Source organism: Pongo abelii, chromosome 19, assembly GCF_028885655.2.
Source record: "Pongo abelii isolate AG06213 chromosome 19, NHGRI_mPonAbe1-v2.0_pri, whole genome shotgun sequence".
Taxonomy (NCBI): Eukaryota; Metazoa; Chordata; class Mammalia; order Primates; family Hominidae; genus Pongo; species Pongo abelii.
This window is the reverse complement of record NC_072004.2, coordinates 21,490,679-21,516,650: the sequence shown is the minus strand read 5'-3', so window position 1 is coordinate 21,516,650 and position 25,972 is coordinate 21,490,679. Positions and strand designations below refer to the sequence as shown.

Here is a 25,972-nt window from a genome sequence, read left to right as displayed (position 1 = left end):
TTTCTTCCCCGAGGTTAACTGGCTTTGGCATTGTGACACAGGGTCTGGCTGCCTTGCAAGCACGGGCCTGCAGCCAACACCTCCTGCCCCGTGGCTGGGTCCACTTCCTCCAGCCCACCAGCAGTTCCACTGGCAGCGCTAGGCTCACACAGCACCCGAAGGCAGGCGAAGCCCCGCGGCTCAGCAGGGGCCTCCCAGTTCTTCCTCGGCGTCCTGAGAACAGGTCTTCTCTGTGCCCTCACCTCGGATCCCAGATGATTCCCTGCCACCTTCTGTCCCCTAGGACATGCTCAGGCCTCTGGGGAAACACTTTCCTGGAATTTTCTTCCTCTCCTTTCCTCTTCTGCCTTTCTGTTAAGTTGGCTACCTCATTTTCATTAATTCCACTCTTCCTCCTTGCTTGCTGCTTCTAAAAAAGGTCATGGTTATGCACAGCTCTGCTGGCTCCTCTCCTCCTGGAGTCACCCAGGCTCAGTGGACTGGCAGCCCCCTGAAGCCCCATCCTACTCCTTGCTGAGTGTTTACCTGTGTCCAGCAGCTCCCTCAAGGAAATGTTGGAGAAATCTCCTCATGAGCCACCTGCACAACTCACTAGCGGTTTAGCCCTCGAGGCTGGGAGTAGAGTCCACACAAACATTTCCAAAGCCCTCCATGTGTGAGGGGCTGAGGAGTACACCGCAGGGAAGCATGGTCCTACCATGGTTCACCCATGCTGTGGTGCAGGCAGGCAGGACAGCCTGAGCCTGGGGTGTGCAGGCGGCAGGATGAACTCTGGGGCTTCAGGAAAAGGCAAGCCACTGCAAGATTCCTCATGGAGTTCTGGGAGCCCAGGAGACAAAAGTCTGGTTCTTTCTTTCTTTCTTTTATAGTAAGTCCTCACTTAATGTCAAGAGGTTCTTGGACACTGTAACATTAAGTGAAATGGTGACATGCTGTATAACAAAACCAGTTTCACCGTAGGCTAACTGATATGGGCCGGAGTTGAGTTCCCATGGCTTACAGCACGTGGTTTCACCCAAAGCCACCATTTCCAGGAACCAACTGGCCATGCTAAGAACTGAGCTGACATGAGATTGAATGAAGCCCCTGGCAAACTAGAATGTCCATTGCTCTAAAGAGGAACAAACCAAACCAAACTGTGACCAGCTCCTTCCTCCTCACACTAAAGCAGCTGAATATGACTTTAGGAAAGTGACTCAACTTTTCTGCCTTAAGTTTCCTCATCTCTCAAATGAAGTGGCTAGATTAAATTAGTGGTTCTGAAATAAACAGTTATGAAACCCGTTCTTCCAATGATGCTTCTGCAGAAGGTTTTTTAAAAGTAGGGTTTGCAAACCACAAAATCCGGTGATCTTTTCTTTAACATCCGTCTGTCTATATCCTACCTTGCATTGCCTCATACGACAGCCACCAGCCACATGTGGCTGTTTAAATTAGTTAAAATTAAGTAATATCAAAATTCCATTTCTCAGTCACATTAGGCATCTTTTAAGTGCTCAGCAGCCACCTGTGGCTACAGGATTGGCCAGCACAGATCTAGAACATTCCCATCATCACAGAGGGTTCTACAGGACAGTGCTGCCCTGCACTTATGCAAACATGCATGTGTATTTCCCCCTTTTATGCAGATGGTGGCATGTTCTGCACCCTTACCAAGATATATAGAGCTAGGTCCTTTATGACATCTGGAGGAACAGTTTCAGTGTAGAGACCAAGGGACTGGATGCTGGGCCCAACAGCAGGAGTTCAGTCCCAACTCTATCCCTTACTAGGGTGTGACTCTGAGCAGTCATGGAGCCTCTTGCTGCCTTAGTTTTGTATTTGTAAAATGGATACAAAATGCCTAACTCATGGGATTATGGTCAAGATTAGATGCACTTAGACAATGAAGGTCATGTGGTAAATATTTTGTCACTGCTAGCTTTACTTCCATCACCATTCGCTACTTCATTCTCTGATGATACATGCAGGTCCATTACATGGATGGAAACAGCAGCCCGTTTAGGTTGTTCCCAGTTTTCTGTTATCACAAACAGTACTGCGATAACTGTCCTCCCATGCACCTCTCTGCACACAGGTGGAATCCATTTTGACGGATTCTGCCAAATTGCCCTCAAAGAGGTTCTTCCACCTTAAACTTCACCTCCCAACGACACACATGCGACTATGCTCCTCCACCACACAGCATGTGCCCTTTGGTGATGGGCTGATTTCACTCAGTGCAGCATCCTCAGACCCATCTGTGTTGCAGCGTGTGTCAGCCACTCTGCTTCTGCATCCATCTGTCTACCTTCTCCTCTCCATATCCCAACCCCCATGCTAGTTCAGGAGTTGTGGTCTTCCTCATGTCTTCCAGAACCACAGCTCTGGCTGGGAGACCACCTGTCACCATGGTTTTTAAACCCTTTCTGACTCTGTAGTCAGCAGAATTAGAACCGTACTAAGAAAATAATATGCAACAACTGAAAAATTAATTATAAGGAATTTCGTTCCAAGATCAAGTTTAGTTTATACTAGAAAAGTAACCTTCAAGGCTGGGCACGGTGGCTCATACCTGTAATCCCAACACTTTGGAAGGCCAAGGCAGGCGAATCACCTGAGGTCGGGAGTTCGAGATCAGCCTGACCAACATGGAGAAACCCCGTCTCTACTAAAAATACAAAATTAGCCGGGTGTGGTGGCGCATGCCTGAAATCCCAGCTACTCGGGAGGCTGAGGCAGCAGAATCGCTTGAACCCGGGGGGCGGAGGTTGCAGTGAGCTGAGATCGCACCATTGCACTCCAGCCTGGGCAACAAGGGAGAAACTCCATCTCAGAAAAAAAGAAAGAAAAGTAACCTTCAACTCCGTTAACCTCCTACCCTCAGAAAGACTGAATTCAGCCTGTGAAATCAGAAGTGTCTTGCCATGAAATTACTTCTTTTTCCCAAATGAACAATTCATGAGTAAGAGAATGGAAAAAATGCTCAGTGCAGATTCACCTGGGACTATGATTATCTAAATAGACTCACATGCTGTCCTGGGGGAATGGAGAAGGAACAGCAGCAAAAATCAAGGCCTCCTTTTTCTGAATAGTGACAAGATGATGGCTTTGGTGCTGGGCGGTGTTATGCTGCAGTAGCAGCTGCTGGCATACTTGACCCATGGAGGCCCTCAGCTGGGGACAAACAGCCCATGGGAGGAAAGAAGACCAAGGGACTTAAATCACCCTCAGTCCCCAGGAGGATGACACATTCTTATAACATTTTATTTTGAAAATCCTGTTTTTCTTTCCTGAAGCTGGCAAGACATCTAACATTTATATATAATTTTTTAAAGTGTAAATTGGCAGTTTTGATGCAGATGCTTCCTTCAAATGACCCTAGAAAGTCAGAAGACGAGGCTAACTCATGGTAAGAACCTTTAAAAAAAAAGAGAGAGAGAGAGAGACAGGGTCTCGCTCTGTCATCCAGGCTGGAATGCAGTGGCACAATCATAGCTCACTGCAGCCTCAAACTTCTAGCCTCAAGTGATCTACCTGCGTCAACCTTCCAAAGTGTTGAGATTACAGGTGTGAGCTACTGTGCTCAGCCAAGAACCTTTAACCAGATTAATAAGCTCACCTTATTAGTTCCCTCACTTTCTCCTGCATGTTGTAGGAATTTGGCAGGTCAGAGGAGGGAGGATGTGGGCCCTTAGCCTGCAGGGTGGCTGAGTTTCCAGTCTTCCCAGTTGCACCTCTCAGCCCCCGGCCACCACATCCAAGGGCGCTGGTCTCTGCTCTCCCTCAACCTAAGCCTCTGCTCTTATCCTCTGCCTCTGTTACCTCTTGCTTCTAATTCTCCAACATGGACCTTGATGACTTACAGAAGCCTGGAGCCCAAATTGTTGGCAACCAAAACACACACTTCTTTTCCTTAAGGACATGGAGGATCTAATCTTCCCGTTTTTCAGGTAGGTGTGGTGAGGGTGGGGAGGGGAGCTATGTTCCATACCTCTGAGAAAAGGGAGGACAAATAATACAGCTAAGTAGTCCCATTAAAAAAAGCCGGTCTTTCCACACAGGCCAGGAATATGGGTCTAACTCCGCTGGCTGCAGAGTAGGTAAGGGTTTTCAAGCCATGGTAGCAGGCGATCTCCCAGCTTTGATTCTGGAAGACACAAGGAAAAATCACAACTCCTGACCCAGGATGGGGTGGGGGCTATGGAGAGGAGAAGGTGGACAGATGGATGCAGAAGCAGTGTGGCTGACACACGCCCCAACACAAGTGGGCCTGAGGACGCTGTGCTGAGTGAAATCAGCCCCTCATCAAAGGGCACATTCTGTGTGAGTCCACGTCCACAAGGTGGCTAGAATGGGTAAATTCAGAGACGAAGCATAACGGTGGTTAGGGGCTGAGGGCAGGGAATAGGGAGTCCCCTACCCCGTGTTTAAAGCATACAGAGCTCAGTTTGGGATGATGAAAACATTTTGGAAATAGAAAGCAGTGATGGCTGCACAACCATGTGAACGTGCTTCATGCCCCTGAACTGTACACTTAAAATAGTTAAAATGATAAATTTCATGTTATGTGTATTTTACAATAAAAAATAAAAAAAGAAAAACCAGATCAAGAACTATAAGGCTAAAGGGACAGACCACGCCCCCTCTTCCTCAAAGCACCAATAAAAGGAGCTAAGTGAACTTCATTTGGCAAAAACAGATCCTCCCTGTGAAATTAAACATACTTTCATTTAGCAGCATAATTAAAAAAAAAAAAAAGTTTAAAAAGTACTTTAAGCATATGCCCTACTTAGCAAATTGGTAAGCCATCTTACCCAATTAGGTTGGAGAGTTTCCAGTTATCCTTTTAAACGGCTGCTAAGGAGTTCTGCTTGGTCATGTGGTTGTTTCTGTCCAGGGGCACCCTGCTATGAGGCTCAGTCGTGCAGAAGCATCAGCCCACGTGTCCAGGCATGTCCCCATGCGTGCTGGTGACTAGGCATCAGATGCCATGAGACACTGGTCTGGATCCCTGAATGGGCCACATCTGTCCCTCTCTGTCCACCTTGCTTTCTCACCACCCTCACCCTTGTAGGCTGCTATCCAAGCCCGACTCCTCCAGCTCACAGTGCTCCAGATCTGCTCCAGGTCTTTGGAGTCCTTCTTGCTCCCAGGTACGGCCCTGACTTTGGGCTGCTCCCCTGGTGACAGTGGCCAGTGGACTTGGCCCTTGCCCACGGCTCTTCCTCCATTCTACCGCAGAAAGCAGCCCTGGCAAGAGCACCTGGGCCGAGGCCCTGCCTCCAATTCTGACTTCTGACCCCAAAGGGGCCGACGGGGCTGTTTCTCACTAATGCAGCTGGCTCTGTAGCTCTGCATTTTTAAAAATGTGTTTGATTGGAAAAGACCTATGATTCTGCTCCAGTTTAACAAAAACAGACTCTAGCTTTAAACTTTATGATTATTCCACTGTGATTACCCCTGAGAGTCTCAGGCCTGGGTTTTTCCACCTCTTCAACTCACACACCCTACCATGCTGCTAGGTGCCTGGGAATCAGTAAGAAGGAAGCCAGCAAGAGAAACTACTAAAAATAGAAAGTGAGACAGAGGAAGGAGATAAAACACATGCAGCCACAAGAAAATGTGAACAGGCTAAGCTGCCCTGTTAGAGGAATTTTCAGATTACATGTAAAGCCAAACTATTTGTAAGACATAACCCTGAAACAACCAACTAAGAAAGGCTGAAAATAAAGGAGCTGGGCAAAGTGGCTCCAGACCTGTAATCCCAGCTAAGTGGGGAGACTAATGTGGGAGGATCTCGAGCCCAGGAGTTCAAAACCAGCCTGGGCAACATAGCAAGACCCTGTCTCTAAAAAAATTTTTTAAAGAATTAGCCAGGTGTGGTGTCATGTACCTGTAGACCCAGCTACTTAGGAGGCTAAGAAAAAAGGATTGCTTGAGCCCAGGAGGCGGAGGCTGCAGTGAGCTATGACTGTGCCACTACACTCTAGCCTGGGCAACAGAGCAAGACTCCAACTCTGGGGGAAAAAAAAGAAGAAAAGAAAGAAAGTACAAAGATATATCATGCAAATAACATAAATGCAAAACATAAAATGCACAGAAAACATAAATGGAAATAGCAATATTGGTATATAAAATGTAAGCTTCTAAATCAAAAGGATTAACTGAAGTAAAAGGTAAAAACCACCAAGAAGATAGAGCAAGGAACCTTTACGTATGGTTCAAAATATCTGGAACATAATCTCTCAGCAATCAAAGCTTTTGACACAAACTACAGTCAAAGAGATTTCAACACACCTGACTCAGAATCCAGCAGATCAAGTGGCCACATGGGGACAGGGAACACTTGAGCTCCCACTGAGGTAACTGGGACCACTGATGGGCCTTCGGCTGCTCAGGCCTTGAGCCCTGAGAACAGGCAGGGGCCTAGCCTTACCTCTATGCAACTAACAAGTCCTTTCAGAGGACTTTCACCAAAACAAAAGAGCATCAGTTCCAGGAAAAATGTTAAGTCTTCACTTTTATACTTTTCACAAAAATTGTCTGAAGCTTAAATGAAAGGTTTCCCAACTTCTACCCAACAACATTTTTGAGGTTTTCAGGTTTTCATTCGTCAGACTGGACAGAGTTTTGCACCTAGAGTATAAAACATTCTCTTTGGCTAAGAATTAACTCTGTCATTAATCCTACTACAGAAGGTGGTAAAATAAATACCTATTGCACTTTTTACTATATACAGATGATACAGGGTTTTAGAGCTCACTAACATCATAACAAAAACAAAAACAGGCCTTATTGACACAAAACTTCATTTATACCAAAGCAGCCAACAAGAAGCCAAATGTCTCTTCATCAAAACAGAGTATAAAAAATCGTATGTTTCACATTAAAGAATAACCATAATCAAATAGAGTTTCCTCCAGGAATAATATTGGAATTTTGCATCCAGATATGTACAAATGTTCCCCTACTAGTAAATGTATTTATGTTATTAATTACATAAATGGGTCAAAAGAGAAGAAACCATATAGACAGCAGCTCATTAAATGCTAAAAACGAATTTGATATAATTCTTATCTATTTCTGGATTTAAAACATCCCACTGTAAGCTCAAAACAGATGCAAGCTTCCTTTAGTTGATAGAGTATTTATCACAAAACAATAGAATAATCTCATTTAGGTGATTATTAAATTATTTAATAATATTATTATATATTATTAAATTATTTAATAATATTATTATATATTATTAAATTATTTAATAATATTATTATATATTATTAAATTATTTAATATTATTATATATTATTAAATATATTAAATATTAAATAATTTAATAATATTATCAAATCTTATTTCTGTTATTACGAACAGAAAATAAAACAAGAATATCCACCATCAGTAGCATTATTCAACAGTGACCTGGACTTTCATGAATTCAATAAACCAAAAAAAGTACAAGAGGTATAAATATTAGAAGAAACAAGGCTGGGCATGGTGGCTCATGTGTGTAATCCTAGCACTTTGGGAGGCCAAGGCAGGTGGATCACAAGGTCAGGAGATCAAGACCATCCTGGCTAACGTGGTGAAACCTCGTCTCTACTAAAAACACAAAAAATTAGCCAGGTGTGGTGGCATGTGCTTGTAATCCCAGCTACTAGGGAGGCTGAGGCAGGAGAATCACTTGAACCCAGGAGGCGGAGGTTGCAGTGAGCCGAGACTTTTTTGAGACTACCTCTCAAAAAAAGAAAAAAACGAAACAAAACTATTGTTATTTGTAATAGTTTACCTAGAAAACCAACAAGTATAATCAAATAATGAAAAATGCCAGGGCATTACATTCATCAAAACAACACATGCCACACCACTGACTGACACTCACAGGACCCTGGCTGAGGCCCAGGGCGCTGTGCCGCACTCAGATCATGCTCTCATTTCTCTGCTCGGCAGCAACCTGTGGCAGAGGCCAGACCCACAGAGCCACAGAAGGGAACAGCAAGTCCAGACACCACTCAGTTCCCATTCATACCTAAGCCTATCAGGTAGTTCAAGAGAGATGATGAAATAAGTGATGCTGAAATAAATAGCCATCCATCTAGTGGAAAAATAAAACTCGACCTAATAAACACAAATGCACTCCCGAAGGAACATAAGGGTGTTTGTATTTGTATATAACATAGTATATATGTAAAGGGTACCTGGAACCTCTATGACAGATAACGGTTAATATCCTTAAGGAGAAAGGAATAAAGCTCTCTGAGGTCTCCAGGCAGATGGCAATGAAACGCAAGCACTCACAATCTCACCCTGTCGTGAAGCCCCAGAAAACCACAGAAAGGAATTTTTCCTCCAAAGGCATTAACAGCCAAGGAAACAGGGAACATGAAAGAAAACAAAAAGACAAAACATTAGCAGCTGAAAAGTCAATGGACAAGAGATAACTAACGTAACAGATCTAAGCAAACTAAATCCCAAGTCAGCAGTGGGGAAGGGCAAAGATCCAACCTGATTTATGGTGCAAAATCCCTCAAAGACACAGGAAATTGGTGGCAAGAGGTGCTTCAAGTGGGGGAATGAAGGTGGTTAAAAACAGGAAGACTGGGTTGGAGATCTGTTTACAGAGCAGCCAAAGCTCCAAACGCTCTCTCTTCTGTGCACACCCAGAGTACAGTGAGCAGTTGAGGCATGAGTGATGCAGTGAAAACAAGGGAATTAAGTGAATTTACATGGCAAAGGCTGAGGTAGTCACTCTCCACCCCCAGGCCTCTTCTTTTTTTTTTTTTTTTTTTTTTTTTTTGACAGAGTCTCGCTGTGTCACCCAGGCTGGAGTGCAGTGGCACGATCTCGCCTCCGCCTCCCAGGTTCACGAGATTCTCATGCCTCAGCCTCCCAGTTGGGACTACAGGCATGCACCACCATGCCCCACTAATGTTTTTAGTAGAGATGAGGTTTCACCACGTTGGCCAGCCTGGTCTTGAACTCCTGGCCTCAAGCAATCCACCCACCTCGGCCTCCCAAAGTGCTGGGACTACAGGGAGTCCCAGGGGTGAGCCACTGTGCCTGGCCCCCAGGTCTCTTTTCTGATTAGGTCCCACAATTCTGGTTGCCAGGTTGATGTCCTCCAGCAGGAGACTAGAAGGCCTTTCTCTGGAGAATGGATGTGCCCAAGAGGAAGGACAACCTAAAGACACAGACATCAGAAGTTCGTCATGGATATGCCACAGGAACAGCTCTCTACTATGAAGACCATAGTCTCAGGCCTCATATGCAGGCCAGGAAAGGGGTCAGCTTTGCAGAGCCTCCACCTAAACATGAGCAGTCAAACCTCAAGCATAAAGATAGAGACCTAAAGATACCAATGGAACGAAGGGACTGTAGGAAACAATCTGCGTAGAGAGATTTGGTGATAAAATCAACCTACAATCCTCAGTGAAATTCATATGTAACATTGTATCTGTGAAACAAGAACAGGATGCTATAAAAAATTTCAGGGAATAAAAAAGAAATCCTAGAAGTTAAAAATATGATAGCAAATATAATCAACAGAATTTTATTCAGTCTTAAAAAGGAAGGAAATTTTGACACATGCTATAACATGGATGAACCTTGAGGACATCATGCTAAGTGAAATATGCCAGACACAAAAGGACAAATACTGTATGATTCCGTTTATATGGGGTACCCGAAGTGGTTAAATTCATAGTGATACAAAGTGGAATGGCTGCTGCCAGAGGCTGGGGGAAGGGGGGAATGTCAGATTAGTGTTTAATGGGTATAGAATTTAAGTTTTGCAAAATGAAAACGTTCTAGAGATTGGTTACACAATAATGAGAATATACTCAACAATACTGAGCTGTACATTTAAAAATAGTTAAGATGGTAAATTTTATCCTATGTACATTTCACAATTAAAAAACAATTGAAATGATGCAAAAGCAAAAAAAATGCAAAATTAAGCATTTAATAGAATTTGGAAGATTAAAGTTAGGGAAGCCTCCCAGAAAACAAAACTGTAATGCAAAGAGATAGAAATAGGGGGAAAAAAGAATATGATAATTAGAGGGCCAGGCCAGGGTGACTTCCAGAAAAAGAAAACAGAGTAGAAGAAATTACCAATGAAATAATTCCAGAAAATAAAGTCATGAATTACCACATTGAAAGGGTGCAGTGAGTGCCTAGCATGATAGAAAAGACAAAGCTTAAGCTATAGAGCAAGGCACATCACCCTGAAATTTTAGAATCCTGGGGACAACCAGAACCTCCTATGAGCTTTTGCAGAGGAAAAAAAATCACAAAGGACTGTAATCATTTTGTTCTTGCTGCAACACTGGCAAATAGAAGACAATGGAGCAATGCCCACAAAATTATGAATGAAAATAGTTTCTGACCTAAAATCTTATACCTAAGGAAACCATCAACCATCAGGGTAAAACAAAGATGCAAGGTCATAAAATTTTACCTTCTATGAACCCATTCTCAGGGAGATACTGAAGGGAAAAAAAAACAAAGGGAAAAAACAGAATAGGATGTAGGATACAGAAGATCAAAAAAGAGAGAGGCAAAGAACTAACAGGGACTCTGTGCACCAGGCATAGAGGGCGGCCATGATGGAAGAGGTCAGAGGCTCCAGAGAGATCTCCTCAGGATAACACTGCTGCAATCCCTGACCCTTGTGATATGTGGGGATATCTCACAAAGAGTTGCGGTTGAATGAGTGTTCTTTACATATAAAACTAAGTAAACAGACAAAAACAAGACGATTTTAAGTGTAGGGCAAGTAACAGGTTGTGTAAAAGAAAAAGCTGCAGCAGTGTATACTACTACATGGCTAATCTATGAACGACACTCACAGCATCTTAATGTGAACTATACTACTACATGGCTAATCTATGAACGACACTCACAGCATCTTCATGTGAACTCCAGATACGCACAACCATGACAGAATGCAAAGACAGGAAGCATGGGGGAGTGGGAGTGAAAAATAAATAAACCCTCATCTTTCACAGTAGGAGATCAAAATACAACATCTAAAATGAAAAACTAGAAATAGCAGTTGATAAATGTGCTAGTTAGCAATGTAGAGGTAAATGACAAAAAAAAAAAATCAGCAAGGTGACTTGAAAATGCTTGACTCTGGGAAGCAGGAAGCAAAGCTCTCAGGCCGGGCTGACTGCTTTGCTCATCAGGATCTCTGCATACCTGATTATGGGCATGCAGAGCTTTGATAAAAATAAAAACCAAAAGAAAACCAAAAAGAGCTATCACAAATTTTGAGGAAAAAAGATGAACATACAAATAGAAAAGCAAGCAAAGCAACTGTACTAGTAATTCGCAGAAGAAAGATAAATGACTAACAAGTTGATAAAAAGTGCTTCACCTTCATCTGCAATGAAAAATTAAAAGAAATGCCATTTTCTCCTCTTAAGCTGAAAAAGATCAAAAGAGTAGGTGTATCCAGTATTGGGTATGTATAATCTTGTACACTGTATAGAGAAGTGTAAACTAAATAACCTTAATGAAGGCAATTTGAGAATATATATTAAAATGGAAAGTGTAACACACCCTTTCGCAAAAACAAATTCACTTCTAGGAACTCACTTTACAAAAATTTGGCACTATTTCACAACTATTTAGCATAAGCATAAAAATGCATGGTAAGTGATATTCATCATCATGGCACACTTTTTTTTTTCCAGAGACAGGGTCTCTCTCTGTTGCCCAGGCTGGAGTGCAGTGGTGCGATCATAGCTCACGGAGGCCTTGAACTTCTGGGCTCAAGTAAGTCTCTGTCTTCAGCCTCCTGAATAGCTGGAACCACAGGTGTACACCACCATAGCGGGCTAATTTTTTTTTTTTTTTTTTTTTTTGGTAAAGACAGGGCCTTGCTATGTTGCCCAGGCTGGTGCTGAACTCCTGGTCTCAGCGGTCCTCCTGCCTTGGCCCCCCAAAGTGTTGGGATTACAGGCATGAGTCATCGTGTCTGTTCATAACACTGTTGTTTTTTTTTTTTTTTTTTTTAATTAAGGTAAAATTAGTATATCACTTTCACCATTTTAAACCAGTTTAAAGTGTATAGTTCAGTAGCTTTTAGCACATTCCCAATGTTATGCAACCATCACCACTATCTAGTTCCAGAACATTTTCATCACCCAACAGAAAACCCTGTACCCACTAAGCAGCCACTCCACTCCCTATTCCCCTCTCTCCTCAGCCTCTGGCAACCACTCATCTGCTTTCCGTTTCTGTGAATTTGCCTGTTCTGGATATTTCTCATAAATGGACTCGTACAAGATGTAGATTTTGCACCCAGCTCTTTCACCTGGCAACACGTCTTCAGGCAACATTCATACTGCAGCCTGTGTCAATGCCTTACTCCTTTTTAAGGCTCAATAAAAAGCCCGTGTTCGATGATCAGGGGAAGGACCCACAGGACGCAGCATGGAGTCATGGCCACGGCTATTCACAGATTTATTACTGCAAAAGGACACAAAGCCAGATCAGCAAAGGGAAAAGGCGTAGGATATGAAGTCCCAAGGAAACCAGGCACGCGCTTCCAAGAATCCTCTCCAGCAGTCACGGACACGTTTAATTCCCCTGGCAACGAGCCATGATAACACGTGTGAAATGCTGCCAACTGGCCGGGCGCAGGGGCTCATGCCTGTAATCCCAGCACTTTGGGAGGCTGAGGCAGGCAGATCACCTGACGTAGGGAGTTTGAGACCAGCTGGGTGTGGTGGCACATGCCTGTAATCCCAGCTACTCAGGAGACTGAGGCAGGAGAATCTTGAACCCGGGAGCGGAGGTTGTGGTGAGCCGAGATGGTGCCATTGCACTCCAGCCTGGGCAACAAGAGTGAAACTCCATCTCAAAAAAAAATGCTGCCAACCAGGGAAGTTCACTAGGGACTCAGCATCCAGCCCCTTCTGCCCAGCACATACTACATTCCAGACTCCCCAAAGGAAAGCTGCTGTTCAGCACATACCATGTGTTTGCACAAACAGTTTCAGCACCGTGAGCCCCTCTCATCAGTTCTGGAAACAATGGGAACCCTCCTGTAATCCCAGTTCCCAGACGCCAGCCAAGGGCCAGCCTTGCAAGCAGCCTTGCTAAAGAGAGCCGTCCCAGGCCTACTGGGTTAACTCTTTTTTGCACAGAGGCAAAAACATGGCTGCCAGTAGCATCTGGGCTTTATATTTTAGAGTAATCTTTCTCAGTTTTATTTCCAAAATTCCCAAGGAATTGGGGATGGGCCCAGCTTAGACTTGTCAGGGCTGCTTCTTTGGTGTTTGTGCAGACTAAGGTGGGAAAATGTGTCCCTCCCCATCTGCTGTGCGAACAGTCTGACAGGTCTCTACACACTTTGAGATTTTTGTTCAGAAAGCCACTTTTATTCCTTGAAGTTTCATACCTCTGGGCATGTACACACCACTGAGAGTGGGAGCGGGTGCCCCACAGCACACTGGCTGATGAGAGAAAACCAACCAGAAACACGGCCACCAGGAGAGGATTGTGTCTCCCACAACAGGGAAAGCCTTGCATCTTTATTTTGCAAACAAACTCCACTGTTGTCTCTGGTTGTAGGACAACACCTGTGCCACTGAAATGTCTTCACAAACCACTGTGTCAGAAATGGCACAGAAGCAGAGAAAGTGGGTAGAAAAGGCCTCAATAGAGTGGAAGCCCACAGTGCAGCGCATCTGCTATTGAGACTCTATCATCTAAGTCAGGGAAAGGACCACTCTGATGGCAATAAATAAATCAAAGGCTTTATGTTCCTTGAATTGTGCGTGTAGCCTTCAAGAGATCTGTCTCAAAAAAGAAAATAAGAAACAGAGCCCCAAGTGACCTGATATTTTAGAGGCTGCTTGCTATTGGCTAAGCAGATTTTAGTGCTTGTTTGTGGGAACTCATGAGACAGAACAACAGACGTTGCCTGCAACATGGGTGTTCTTTCCAGATTCAAAGCAAAATTCAGTGTGGACACATAAAGACTGATATTTTTTTTCTCCAAAAGAGGAGAAGATATAGGTCTGAGCTAACAGGTTAAAACCTGGTTCAAAGACATCATCTGTCCCTTAACAACAGTGTAGGTATCCCTTGCTATCTGAATTCTTGCCATACAATTTCAGAAGTGGAACAGATACAGATACATTTTCAAGTAAATCCCTATCTAAACTCTTCCTTCTTTTGATCTGAAATGCAAGAACCAAACAGGAATTCAAGTTAACAGTAAATACCGGTATATATTTTCATCTAAAAGATACTTGCTTGTATCTTCATGCCACCCATGGAGGTGAAGGGTAGCTGTGCCTCATCATGCCTCCTGGGAGGTAACAGAGGACTTAGGAGACTTAGAGCTGAATTCCACATGTTCATCAGAGCGACTTCCAGCCCAAGATCCCCCTAGCTGAGGGAAAGCAGAAGGCAAAGCAAACTGAGCATCTCTGGCCTGGCTGAGGTCTGAGGGCTTCAGGACAGAGGAGGAGACAAAGGACCCAGTGGCACCACACACAACTTGCAGTTGTCAACCTCAAAACTCCAGAGCGCCCACATGGCAATTTCTGGGCATGGCCAGGACCTCAGCACTAATGCTTTAGTCCTAGAAAGTCCCTGTTTCCTGCTGGCTGTCAGCCAGGGGCCCTTCTCGGCTCCTTCTCACATGCCCCCTCCCTCTTCAAACCACCAAGAACAATCAGAGTCCTTCTCATGCTTTGAATTTCCCCAACTTCTGCCACAAGCCAGAGACATCACTTGGCTTCTACAGGGCTTTGTGATTAGCTGGGCACATCCAGACCATCTCCCTGTGTCATATAAAGGGGAGGACATTCTACCAGGGAGAGTCATGGGGGTTATTTTTAGAATTCTTCCTGTCACACCTACCCTCCCGACTTTCTGTCCCTTCAGAATTCTTACTGGAAATTACAAATGGAAATCTCTCCATCATAACAGAAAACTAGGAGCTTAAACTAGACTTTCAGATGAAAGAAAGGGAGGGGTAGGAGTTATCTGAGTCAGGCCTGCCCTTGCCTTAGAAAACAGCCAACACACATCAGGAGTATGAAATTTGAGGACTGAGAGTAATTTAGAGGGCCTTTCCAGGAGTGACTTATTCCAAAAAGACACCAATATGTATGAGTTGAGCAGAATGTGTGGAAGAGTCTCCCAGGAGTGCCATTTTGAGCTTAGTGAACTGGGCCTCACTTCGTAGCGAGGGCAAACTCAACATCCTTTCACTGGGTCTCAATCCTGGGCCACTCGAGATGTCAGGCAGCTGGCGCGGAGCTCGGCAGGTGGGTCTGGCTGCGATGCTCACTTCCCAGTGCTGCTGACCTGGGTCGACCACCATGTGTCCCTTCAGCTCCTACTGGCACAGTCACGGCAGTGATGACCTCCTTACTCTGACCCTCCACACCTAGGCCTTGGTGGGAAATAAACCTTCATGCAGACACCAAAGCCCTTCAGGGGAGGGGAGCAAGTGCTCGAATGTCATCTCCCTGACCACTGTGTATAAACTGTACCATTCACCCAACATTCCCAATCCTCCTTGCCTGCTTTATTTCTCTCCACAGCAATACAACCTTCAAATACGGTACATATGTTACCTTTTATTTCAGTTAACTGCCAGACCCCATGAGGATGTAAGTTCCATCAGAGCAGGGACTGTTGCCTGTTTCATTCACTGTGGAATCCCCAGGACCTAAAATATATATATATTTTTTGAGACGGAGTCTTGCTCTGTCGCCCAGGCTGTAGTGCAGTGGCGCAATCTCGGCTCACTGCAAGCTCCGCCTCCCGGGTTCACGCCATTCCCCTACCTCAGCCTCCCAAGCAGCTGGGACCACAGGCGCCCGCCACCAGGCCCGGCTAATTTTTTGTATTTTTTAGTAGAGACGGGGTTTCACTGTGTTAGCCAGGATGGTCTCGATCTCTCGACCTCGTGATCCACCCGCCTCGGCCTCCCAAAGTGCTGGGATTACAGGCATGAGCCACTGCACCCGGCCCCCAGAACATACAATATTACCTGGAGCTGAACAATATATGGAAGGAGGCTGAAAGAAACCAGCTATGACACAAATAAATGGAGAAACATTCCATGCTCATGGATTGGAAAAATCAATATCATTCTAATGGCCATACCGCCCAAAGCACTTTACAGATTCAATGGTATTCCTACCAAACTACAAATGTCATTTTTCAAAGAATTAGAAAAAACTATTCTAAAATTCATATGGAACCAAAACAGAATCTGAATAGCCAAAGCAATCTTAAGAAAGAAGATCAAAGCTGGAGACTCGCATTGCCTGAGTTCATGTTATATTCTAAGGCTACATACAGTAACCAAAACAGCATGGTACTGGTATAAAAACAGACACATACACCAATGGAACAAGTTAGAGTATCCAGAAATAAAGCTGCAAACCTATAATCATCTGATCTTTGACAAAAACAAGCAACGGGAAGAGAATTCCCTATTCAGCAAATGCTGCTGGGATGACTGGCTGACCATACGCAGAAGATAGAAACTAGACCTCTACCTGTCACTACATATAAAAATTAACTTAAAATGGATTACAGATTTAAATATAAGACTTCAAACTATAAAAATCCTAGAAGAAAACCTAGGAGATAGCTTTTTCGACACTGGCCTTGGCAAAGAATTTTTGGCTAAGTCCCCAAAAGAAAGTGCAGCAAAATAAAAAATTGACAAGTAGAATCTAACTAAACTAAAGAGCTCCTTCACAGCAAAAGAAACCATCAACAGAGTAAACAGACAACCTATAGAATGGGAAGAAATATTCACAAACTATGCATCTAATATCCAGAATCTATAAGAACTTAAACAAATCCACAAGCAAAAACCAAATAACCCCATTAAAAAATAGGCAAAGGAAATGAACAGTCACCTCTCAAAAGAAGACATATACACATTCAATAAACATGAAAACATGCTCATCATCCCTAATCTTCAAAGAAATACAAATCAAAACCACAATGAGATACCATCTAACACTAGCCAGGAGGCTATTATTAAAAAGTCAAAAAATAGCAGATGCTAGCGAGGCCACGGAGAAAAAGAAATGCTTATACACTGCTGGTGGGAATAAAATTAGTTCAGCCCCTGTGGAAAGCAGTTTGGAGATTTCTCAAAGTACTAAAAATAGAACTAACATTTGACCCAGCAATCCCATGACTAGGTATACACCCAAAGAAAAATAAATCGTTCTACCACTCATATGTTCATTGCAGCACTATTCACAGTAGAAAAAACATAAAATCAACCTAAGTACCCATCAACAGTGGGTTGGATAAAGAAAATGTGGTAAATATACACCATGGAATACTACACAGCCATAAAAAAGAACAAAAATCATGTCCATATAAAAGAACAAAAACATGGATGCAGCTGGAGGCCATTATTCTAAGCAAACTAACACAGGAACAGAAAACCAAATACCACATCTCACTTATAAGTGGGAGCTAAACATGAGTACATATGGATATAAAGGGCCAGGTGCAGTGGCCCTTTTTATATATATGTATCCAGTGGCCCTTTATGTATATTACAGGTGTGAACCTGTAATCCCAGCACTTTGGGAGGTCGAGGTGGGCAGATCACCTGAGGTCAGGAGTTCGAGACCAGCCTAGCCAACATGGCAAAACCCTGTCTCTACTAAAAATACAAAAATTAGCCAGGTGTGGTGGGGTGCACTTGTAGTCCCAGCTACTTGGGAGGCTAAGGCAGGAGAATTGCTAGAACCTGGGAGGCGGAGGTTTCAGTGAGCTGAGATTGTGCCACTGCACTCCAGCCTGGGTGACAGAGTGAGACTGTCTCAAAAAAAAAAAAAAATTTGTCTCCAAAAAAAGCCACATGGATGGCAACAATAGATACTAGGGACTACTAGACAAGGGAGGAAGGGAAGAAGGCGTGGGTTGAAAACCTACCTACAGAGTACTATGCTTACTACCTGGGTGACGGGACCCATAACTCAAGCCTCAGCATCAAGCAATATGCCCTTGTAACAAACCTGCTCACTCACCCCCTGAATCTATAACTAAAGTTGAAATAAATATATATATATATATATGGAGGGATGTAACATAACCTTTCACGCTATATTTTGATGAAATAAAAGTAAAGTTATTTTGAGTCAAATACACATGGTTCCCGGTTTTCAAAAAGTTTTCACCAGCTATTTCTGGCTTCCTAATTCTGAGAGAACAAGACTATGAGGTGTCTCAGACAAACAGGTCTAGACATATTTTGTGAAGGGTAAATAAAGCAGACACATGTTCATATTTCTAATTTTACAGAGATTTCATGATGAATGAAAAGTACTACAGGCAAAATGAGTTTTGGGTTTCATCAAACGTAAAATGTTTTGAAAACTAATCCAAAATGTTCACAAAAACAAAAAAAAATCACTCCAGCAAGAAATACTGTTCTTGTGATCCTGACTGGAAACATCTTATTGTCTGTCTCTTCCCTGCATTACAACAAGGTTACATCATAGAAGGCCACTCCTTCTGAAAACGTGAATTGTCTTTTCATATCCACTCTGGCAGATGCCTCGGTCCATTTCTGTCAGGTGGGGGACAGCACAGGCAGCATCAGTGGTGTCATTCTTGAATGACAGCTCTTTTTAAATGTTTTCTTCAATTTCCCATTACCATTCCTATTTTCTTTACGCTAAACCTCCTGCAGGCAGCCGCCTCCCTCTGACTTCTTATTCTTTTTTTTTCTTTCCGCTTCTTGATATTTATTTATTTTCTTTTAATATATTTTTATTATACTTTAAGTTCTATGGTACATGTGCACAATGTGCAGGTTTGTTACATATGTATATATGTGCCATGTTGGTGTGCTGCACCCATTAACTCGTCATTTACATTAGGTATATCTCCTAATGCTATCCTTCCTCCCTCCCCGCACCCCACAACAGGCCCCCCATGTGTGATATTCCCCTTCCTGTGTCCAAGTGTTCACATTGTTCAACTGCCATGAAGGAAGGCCCCTTGGTTACAGCCTCCCCAGCCTGTCAGCCACGCTGCCGAGGACACAGGAAAGAATAAGAAGCCATAGCTATTGGTTCTTATGGCTTCTTATTCTTTTCCTCGGCAGCGTGGCTGATGGGCTGGGGGAGGCTGTAAACCAAGGGGCCTTCCTTCACGGCATGGTCCATCCTTGAAACAGGGCAGAGGCAGAGTAGACAGGGTAGCAGGAAAAACAAACAAGGGTCTGAGGCGAGTTTATACTTTGGGAGCCTCTATTATTGGTCAGTAGCATGACAGGTTTTTCTTTTCTTTTTTCTGACCCACACTACAGTACAGCGGCGCTCTCTCAGCTCACTGCAGCCTCAAACTCCTGGGCGCAAACAATCCTGCCCCCTCGGCCTCTCAAAGTGCTGGAATTCTTTTTCTTTGTTAACATAAAGTGAAAAGAAGGTACTGGCAAAGATACAGGATACATATACTCTGGGTGGATTCTGGTTTTAAGACATCTGACTGCTGACATGACAGAGACTCCCAGCCCTGCTAATTTACTATCTGGGATGGATCTTGGCTGAGGCTGGGTTTTTCTTGCTACCTTCCTTCATTTTCCATCCCCACCTCCCTCAAAAGCTTCAGCCTGGGAAGGGAGTATTATGGTGCTGGAATCTTCCGAAGTTTTAGCAAAATATTGTAAGAATGCAGTAGGAATTGCCAATTTTAAAGAGGGTATCTATTTGCATATGAAAAGGTGTTCAGCCTCCCCAGCCAACAGGAAAATGCAAACCAAAACCATAGTGAGACAGTACTACACATTACCCACATGACCTTGAGTAAAAAGACTGACAACACCAAGTGTTGATGAGAATGCAGAGAAATAAACCTCTCATAAATTACTGGAGGGACATAAATTATACAATTACTTCAGTCATCTGTTTGGCACTATCCACTAGATTGTATGCATATCCTATGGCCCAGGAATTCCATTCTTAAGCATGTATCCAGCAGGAATGAGCACATGTTTTTCAGGAAATATGCAAAAGAACATAACAGCGCTATTCATAATAGCTCCAAACTGGAAATGACTCAAGTCTCCATCAATAATCGAATGGATAAATAATGGTATAATCCTACAATGGGTTACTAAATGGTGAAGAAAATGAACAAATTACAGCTATATGCAACAATGAGGATAAATCTCACTGACTCAATACCGTGTAAAAAAAGCTAGATGCAAATATTACATAGTTTTTTATTCCACTTGTAATAAAATTCAAATGCAAGCAATACTAACATAGTACTTAGGGAGGCATACTTTTGTAAAAATCTGGAAGGAGAATTGAGGACAATGGTTATCTTAGGGAGTACTGAGGGTTATGATGGGAAAGTCATACGAAGGGTCTGCGGGAGCTGGTGATGCTCCTCTTCTGGATGGGAGTGGTGACTGCATGACTTTTCACTTCCTCACAGTTCAAGAAATTATGATTTATATTTTGTGCATTTTATCTTTGTGTATGTCACAAGAAAAAAACTTAAACTTACATCAGGTATTACTTCCTTTTCTGATTTTCACAGAAAACAGATACTGTCCTAGAAAACAAAAACTCTTAAACTAAACACAAACAATTCTCAAAGCAATAGAAAGAAAATGTTTGGAGAAGTTTTGGAGGCCCAACTACACAGGACCTTTATGTGAATTAGGCAAAGCACTCTTCTTCAGGAGGGTAATTCAGCAAAAGCTGTCTTCTTGGGTGGAGGCATCACTGCTCGGGGAGCTTGTGTCTGCTTTTTTTTTTTTTTTTTTTTTGAGATGGAGTCTCGCTCTGTCACCCAGCCTGGAGTGCAGTGGCGCGATCTTGGCTCACTGCAAGCTTCGCCTCCCGGGTTCACGCCATTCTCCTGCCTCAGCCTCCCGAGCAGCTGTGACTACAGGCGCCCGCCACCACACCTGGCTAATTTTTTGTATTTTTAGTAGAGACAGGGTTTCACTGTGTTAGCCAGGATGGTCTCGATCTCCTGACCTCGTGATCGGCCCACCTCGGCCTCCCAAAGTACTAGGATTACAGGCGTGAGCCACTGGAGCTTGTGTCTGCTTCTGAGACAGCAGGGACAGGACTTGGCTTCAGCTCATCCCCACTATAGCATTCTTTCATGCATTCCCACTGATCACAAAACCCATACCACTACTTCACTGACATACCTGCTAACAGTCATGCAAAGAAAATAGCCATACTGTTTTTCTGCACTCTCATAATGTTTAAAAGAATAAAAGAATGTTTAATTCTTTTACTTAAATAATTCCAGAAACTGGCCCTAGGAAATCCAACATATCCAACAAAAGTTGCAAATGTCCTCACCTCAGGGAAGAATGCTAAACAACTGATTTACAGCCTTGCTGCCACCAACCAGAACACTAGGTGGCCCATGACTCAAGACAACTATCGCCAGCAGATAAACTGACCCACATCCCCTACCCCTCACATGCTCTACCCAGCCCAGCCCACATTCTCTATGTTGATATCAATTCCTGCACTTTGCTTAATAAAAAAATCCCTACCAGCTCATTTCAAGGAGTCAGCCACAGAATCCTCCCTCTCCCATGCTTCCTCCCTCATGCCTGAGGGATAAGGGCATAAGCTCCAATAAAGCCTTGTTGGGAAAACTCTTTTGGCCTCATGACAATTTCCATTGCATTGACAGCCCAAGAACCTGTGGCCAGTAACACTCTGACCAAAGAAAAAGGTCCCCGTCCCTCGGGAGGTGCAGCTCTGCATGCAGCCATACATTTGTGGGGTGGAGTGCAGACTGTTTTTCAGTTGCATTTGCCTCTGTCAGGGTGCCTTTGGGCAGTGCACAAATATCAAATGCTCCCTGGCAGCCCTGCCAAGGAGAATAGAAAGATGATAATTACATGCATATTGGCCCACCAAGCACAGACACACAAGGAACATGTACTGGCACAGGACTACTACTGCCCAGGGCCAGCTGGAAGTTGGCTGATGTTGTCCCTTACCGCATAACCTTGTGTCTTCTTCTGGCACCATTTCAGTAGAGCATTGCGCTTGGAACCACCATATTCCCGGGCCAAGGCCGCCAGAGGGTCTTTTCTTTCCACACTGGTTAGAAAGAGGAGCACATGGTAAGAAGAAGATGCTAATACTTAGAATCCTCAAATATACAAGAAATAAATACCTACTTTAGAAAAGCAAAAGTCTAGTTTATCCAGCAAGACTCTAAAGAAATAGCCGAATTAGTCACATTACTATTTTGTGATATCTCACAGTATAAAATAAAAATTAAATTGTGCTTCCTGACTATCATAAATCTGGGGAGAGTTTTGTTACATTTTGTTTTAAAATCCTTCTGTTGCTCATCCATCTAGTCTTTCATTTGTTTACTTAAGTACAGTATCATTTGAATTAAAGATATGTAAACAAAACACACCCTACATGTTTCAAGACTAAACCAGTATCTAAATAACATGTAAAAGGTAGATTGGCTGGGTGTAGTGGCCCACATCTATAATCCCAGAACTTTAGGAGCCAAGACAGGAAGATCTCTTGAGCCCAGGAGTTCAAGACCAGCCTGGGCAACATAGCGAGACCCCATCTTTAAAAAAATAAAAAAATTAGCTGGGTATGATGGTGTGCACCTATAATCCCAGCTACTCAGGAGGCTGAGGAGGGAGGATTGCTTGAGGCCAGGAGTTCAGGGTTGTAGTGCACTATGACTGTGCCACCTCACTACAGCCCGGGCAACAGAGCAAGACCCCATCTCCAAAAAATAAAATAAAATAAATTTTAAAGGTGCATTGGAAGGGCATATTAAAAACACCAAATATCCTGCCATTGTTTATCTCAATAACATAAATGTAAAATTGAAATAAGAATTTTACTAATTTAACTTTTCATTTAAAAAGGTAAAACATCAATAGCATATTCATATACATATAGCCTTTTTGTATGCATTTCTGGCATAAAGAAAAGGGCAATTTCAGAACAGCACTAATTCTGGTCCTTAAAACCTCTTTTGATTATTTAAATCTCTTGCACATAAACAGGACAATATGTAGTATCTGGGGCTTTACATTAAACCTCTGAAACACATGACTTCATCTATTTGGGTCCAAATATATGCTATACCCAAAGGTGTAACAAGACCTGAATTTACTCAGACTTTTATAAATCCTTCTATAATACCCATACTTGTGATTATAAGATTTATTAAAAAGCGATTACTCCTAAACTAGCCAATTTTGTATATTAATCCATCTACTCACTCATAAGTTTTACTAAGTGAAATGCTATGTGTGTTGCACAATGCAAGGGGCTGGAAGAGATACCAAAATGTAAGTTGAACTTTTACTGTCCACGAAATTATAGCATAAATGGAGACAATGGCATGTACTGTGCAACAGTGTTCCACACTACAAAGCAGTACAAAAACTAAACACCCAAAAAAGTGTAAGACGCCAAAGTCAGAGAAGGGATATGTCAATGTGCCAGGTGTTAGGTACAACTTCATGAAAGGTTTGACCTTGAAGGAGCAGCAGTATTTGGAGTATGAAAAGAGAAAAGAAAAACGATTCAGGCTAGAACCTTATACATAAAGACTTGCAATCAGAAATGGTCATGTTCTATTACAAAGGCAGAAACTAAAACAGGCTCAGGCAGAGGGAGGAACAGGGCCATTCTGGCAGGTGGGTGGGGTGGTGCTAAGTCGTGGGGCATCTAGAAGACCAGGATGAGGAGTGCAGATGACAGAGTCATGTGAGATTTATGCAAGGTCTGCAGCAGGATGTGCTCAGTGCTTCAGAAAATTAACCAACACAGAGAAGCAGGGAAGTCACTAGGGAGAGAGGAAGCAGCTGAAAGAGGTTTGCTGTGGCCTGGGCGACCAGGGGCACTGGAAAGGGAGGAGGTGACAGAGGTGTGGGAACAAAGACAAGCTCTTAGTGACCACCCTGCTAGTCTTGCCAACCTCTCCCTCTGCCAACCCCTCCTTTACATCCCTGTGCAAGTCCTTCTTAAACACTGATTTCAAAACGCCTCTCCAATCCTTATATACCACTATTTTCTGATGAATCCTCCTTAAAATGCAGGTCCAATCTCACTGTACAACCTCAAAATCTGAAACAAAATGCCACGAACTTGGTGGTACTCCAGTGCTTTAACAAAATAATGCACAAACCTCTTCCTTAGCAATGAAGACTACTTACAATATGCCTTCCAGATGGAATGTCCTAATCACTTATCCATCCACCCAACAAATACTGACAGAGAGCTTGTTATGCATATGTACAGCAAAGTCCCGGCTCTCAGGAAGCCCACAGACTAGTTCAGACAAATGACACCACCCACATTCCCTGATCACTATTTCACAGCGTGCTTGTAATGGTACCTTTAGAGCCCTTGGCAGAAACACCACTTCTCTCTAGACTTCTTGATCCAACTAACAACCTCTCAAGACTTTGCTTATGCAGTATTGTTTTTTACAGCCCTTAATTCCATTTTGCACACTACTACTATGCACTGTCCTCCTTTTAGACTCACCAAGGGCAGGCACAGTGTCTTAGTCATTTTCATGCAGCAAATATTTGTAGAAGTAAATTGGCCACGGGGACAAAACAGAAGGAAGAATAAAAGGTGATTAGCCCGATGTTTTTCTGATTTCTTATTGTTTGAAACACGATACCTGAGTTTGCTTTGTGGTTTCCATGCCCGGGTGGAAGCACTCAGCAGTCTTGTGTCCCCAAAGCCCAGAGACGGGGGTCTGCTCAGTGACTCTAGTGAGGGACTCTTGCGGAGGTGGGGGTCCGGCTTCAGGGTCTCAGTCCTTCCCTTTAGAATATCTGTGGGAACAACCACATAATCACCCATTCCCAAAGAAGCAGCTCTTGACTGCCATCATACTTCATTCTCAAATACAATACAGTTCTCATTTTATCCTCAAGTGCAAACATATATATAGTTTCTGAAGTAATAAAAATGCAATAGGGATGTGGATTCTACAGGCAGGACCACTATATCATTTATAGCATCTAGCACCACATCAACCTCTTGTTCAAAAATCACTGTGAATTTCAAGATGATGTCATCAGAGCATTACACCAAGCATGTGTCCTTCTAAGGGACTTGTGCAAGTGCCAACGAAGCCAGCCCTGTCCCCAGGTAGTATCTTTTAACTGACAGACATCTGAGACAGAGTGGCAGGAAAATGCCTCATGTGATGATCAGATTACAGGCAGCAGTAAACAAGAAGCTGGGAACCAAGAAGAACTACTTTACAAGAGAAAAGGCCATTCTAGCCATAAGGCCTGGCTTGCTAAAAAAGAAGTAGAAATCACTCTTTCAAGGCTCCTTTCTGCTGTCATATTAGTCTGAGTCAAAACAGGTAATGAAATGACTGAATCCTCCAGATGATACTTATTTTTCTTTTTCTCTTCTAGAGACAGGGTCTTGCTGTGTTGCCCAGGCTGGATTTGGACTTGACCTCCTGACGATCCTCTGCCTCAGCCTCCCAAGTAGCTGGGACTACAGGAAAGTGCACCACCATGTCTAGCCAGATGATATTTCTTAAAGGACCATAAAAGTGTGGAACAGAAGAAATTTTTCGAGATTGTCTAGTTTATATTTATAGAGGAAACTGGAGCTCAGAGAATTAAGTGCCTTGTTCAAAGCTACAGAGCAGACCAGGGACCAGGATGAGCCCACAATTGCCGCCCATGACCTGTGAATAGTCACAGAAGAAAATAATCCTTATACAGCTCACTGCCACCAATCAGGGGCAGTAAAGTTGGGAGTGAGGCTAGTCAGCTCTAAATAGCAGAGAAAAATAGTATTTACATCCAAGAGAACAACAAGAACAGCACATTAATCTTTGGTTTCTGCAGCTTCCAATGACCTCAATGTTGACAAGCAATTGCTGGGGATTGCTAGAAGCAAGTAATTGTCACTGTAATCCTTTGCAGTAAATATAATCATCTAAGCAGACAGGTGCC

At 43.2% G+C, this 25,972-nt stretch overlaps 1 protein-coding gene across 8 annotated transcripts in view; it reads right to left on the bottom strand.

Moving 5' to 3' along the window:
• The window catches only part of SPECC1 (sperm antigen with calponin homology and coiled-coil domains 1), a 305,733-nt gene that overhangs the window by 32,467 nt on the left and 247,294 nt on the right, over window positions 1–25,972 (bottom strand). For all 8 annotated transcript variants that reach the window (XM_054536298.2, XM_054536299.2, XM_054536302.2 and 5 more), the window contains 2 exons: window positions 24,667–24,823; window positions 21,986–22,088 (listed from right to left, as the gene is read on the bottom strand). In XM_054536298.2, the coding sequence (XP_054392273.1) occupies window positions 21,986–22,088; window positions 24,667–24,823 (260 nt within the window). The remainder of the gene's footprint in view (window positions 1–21,985; window positions 22,089–24,666; window positions 24,824–25,972) is intronic.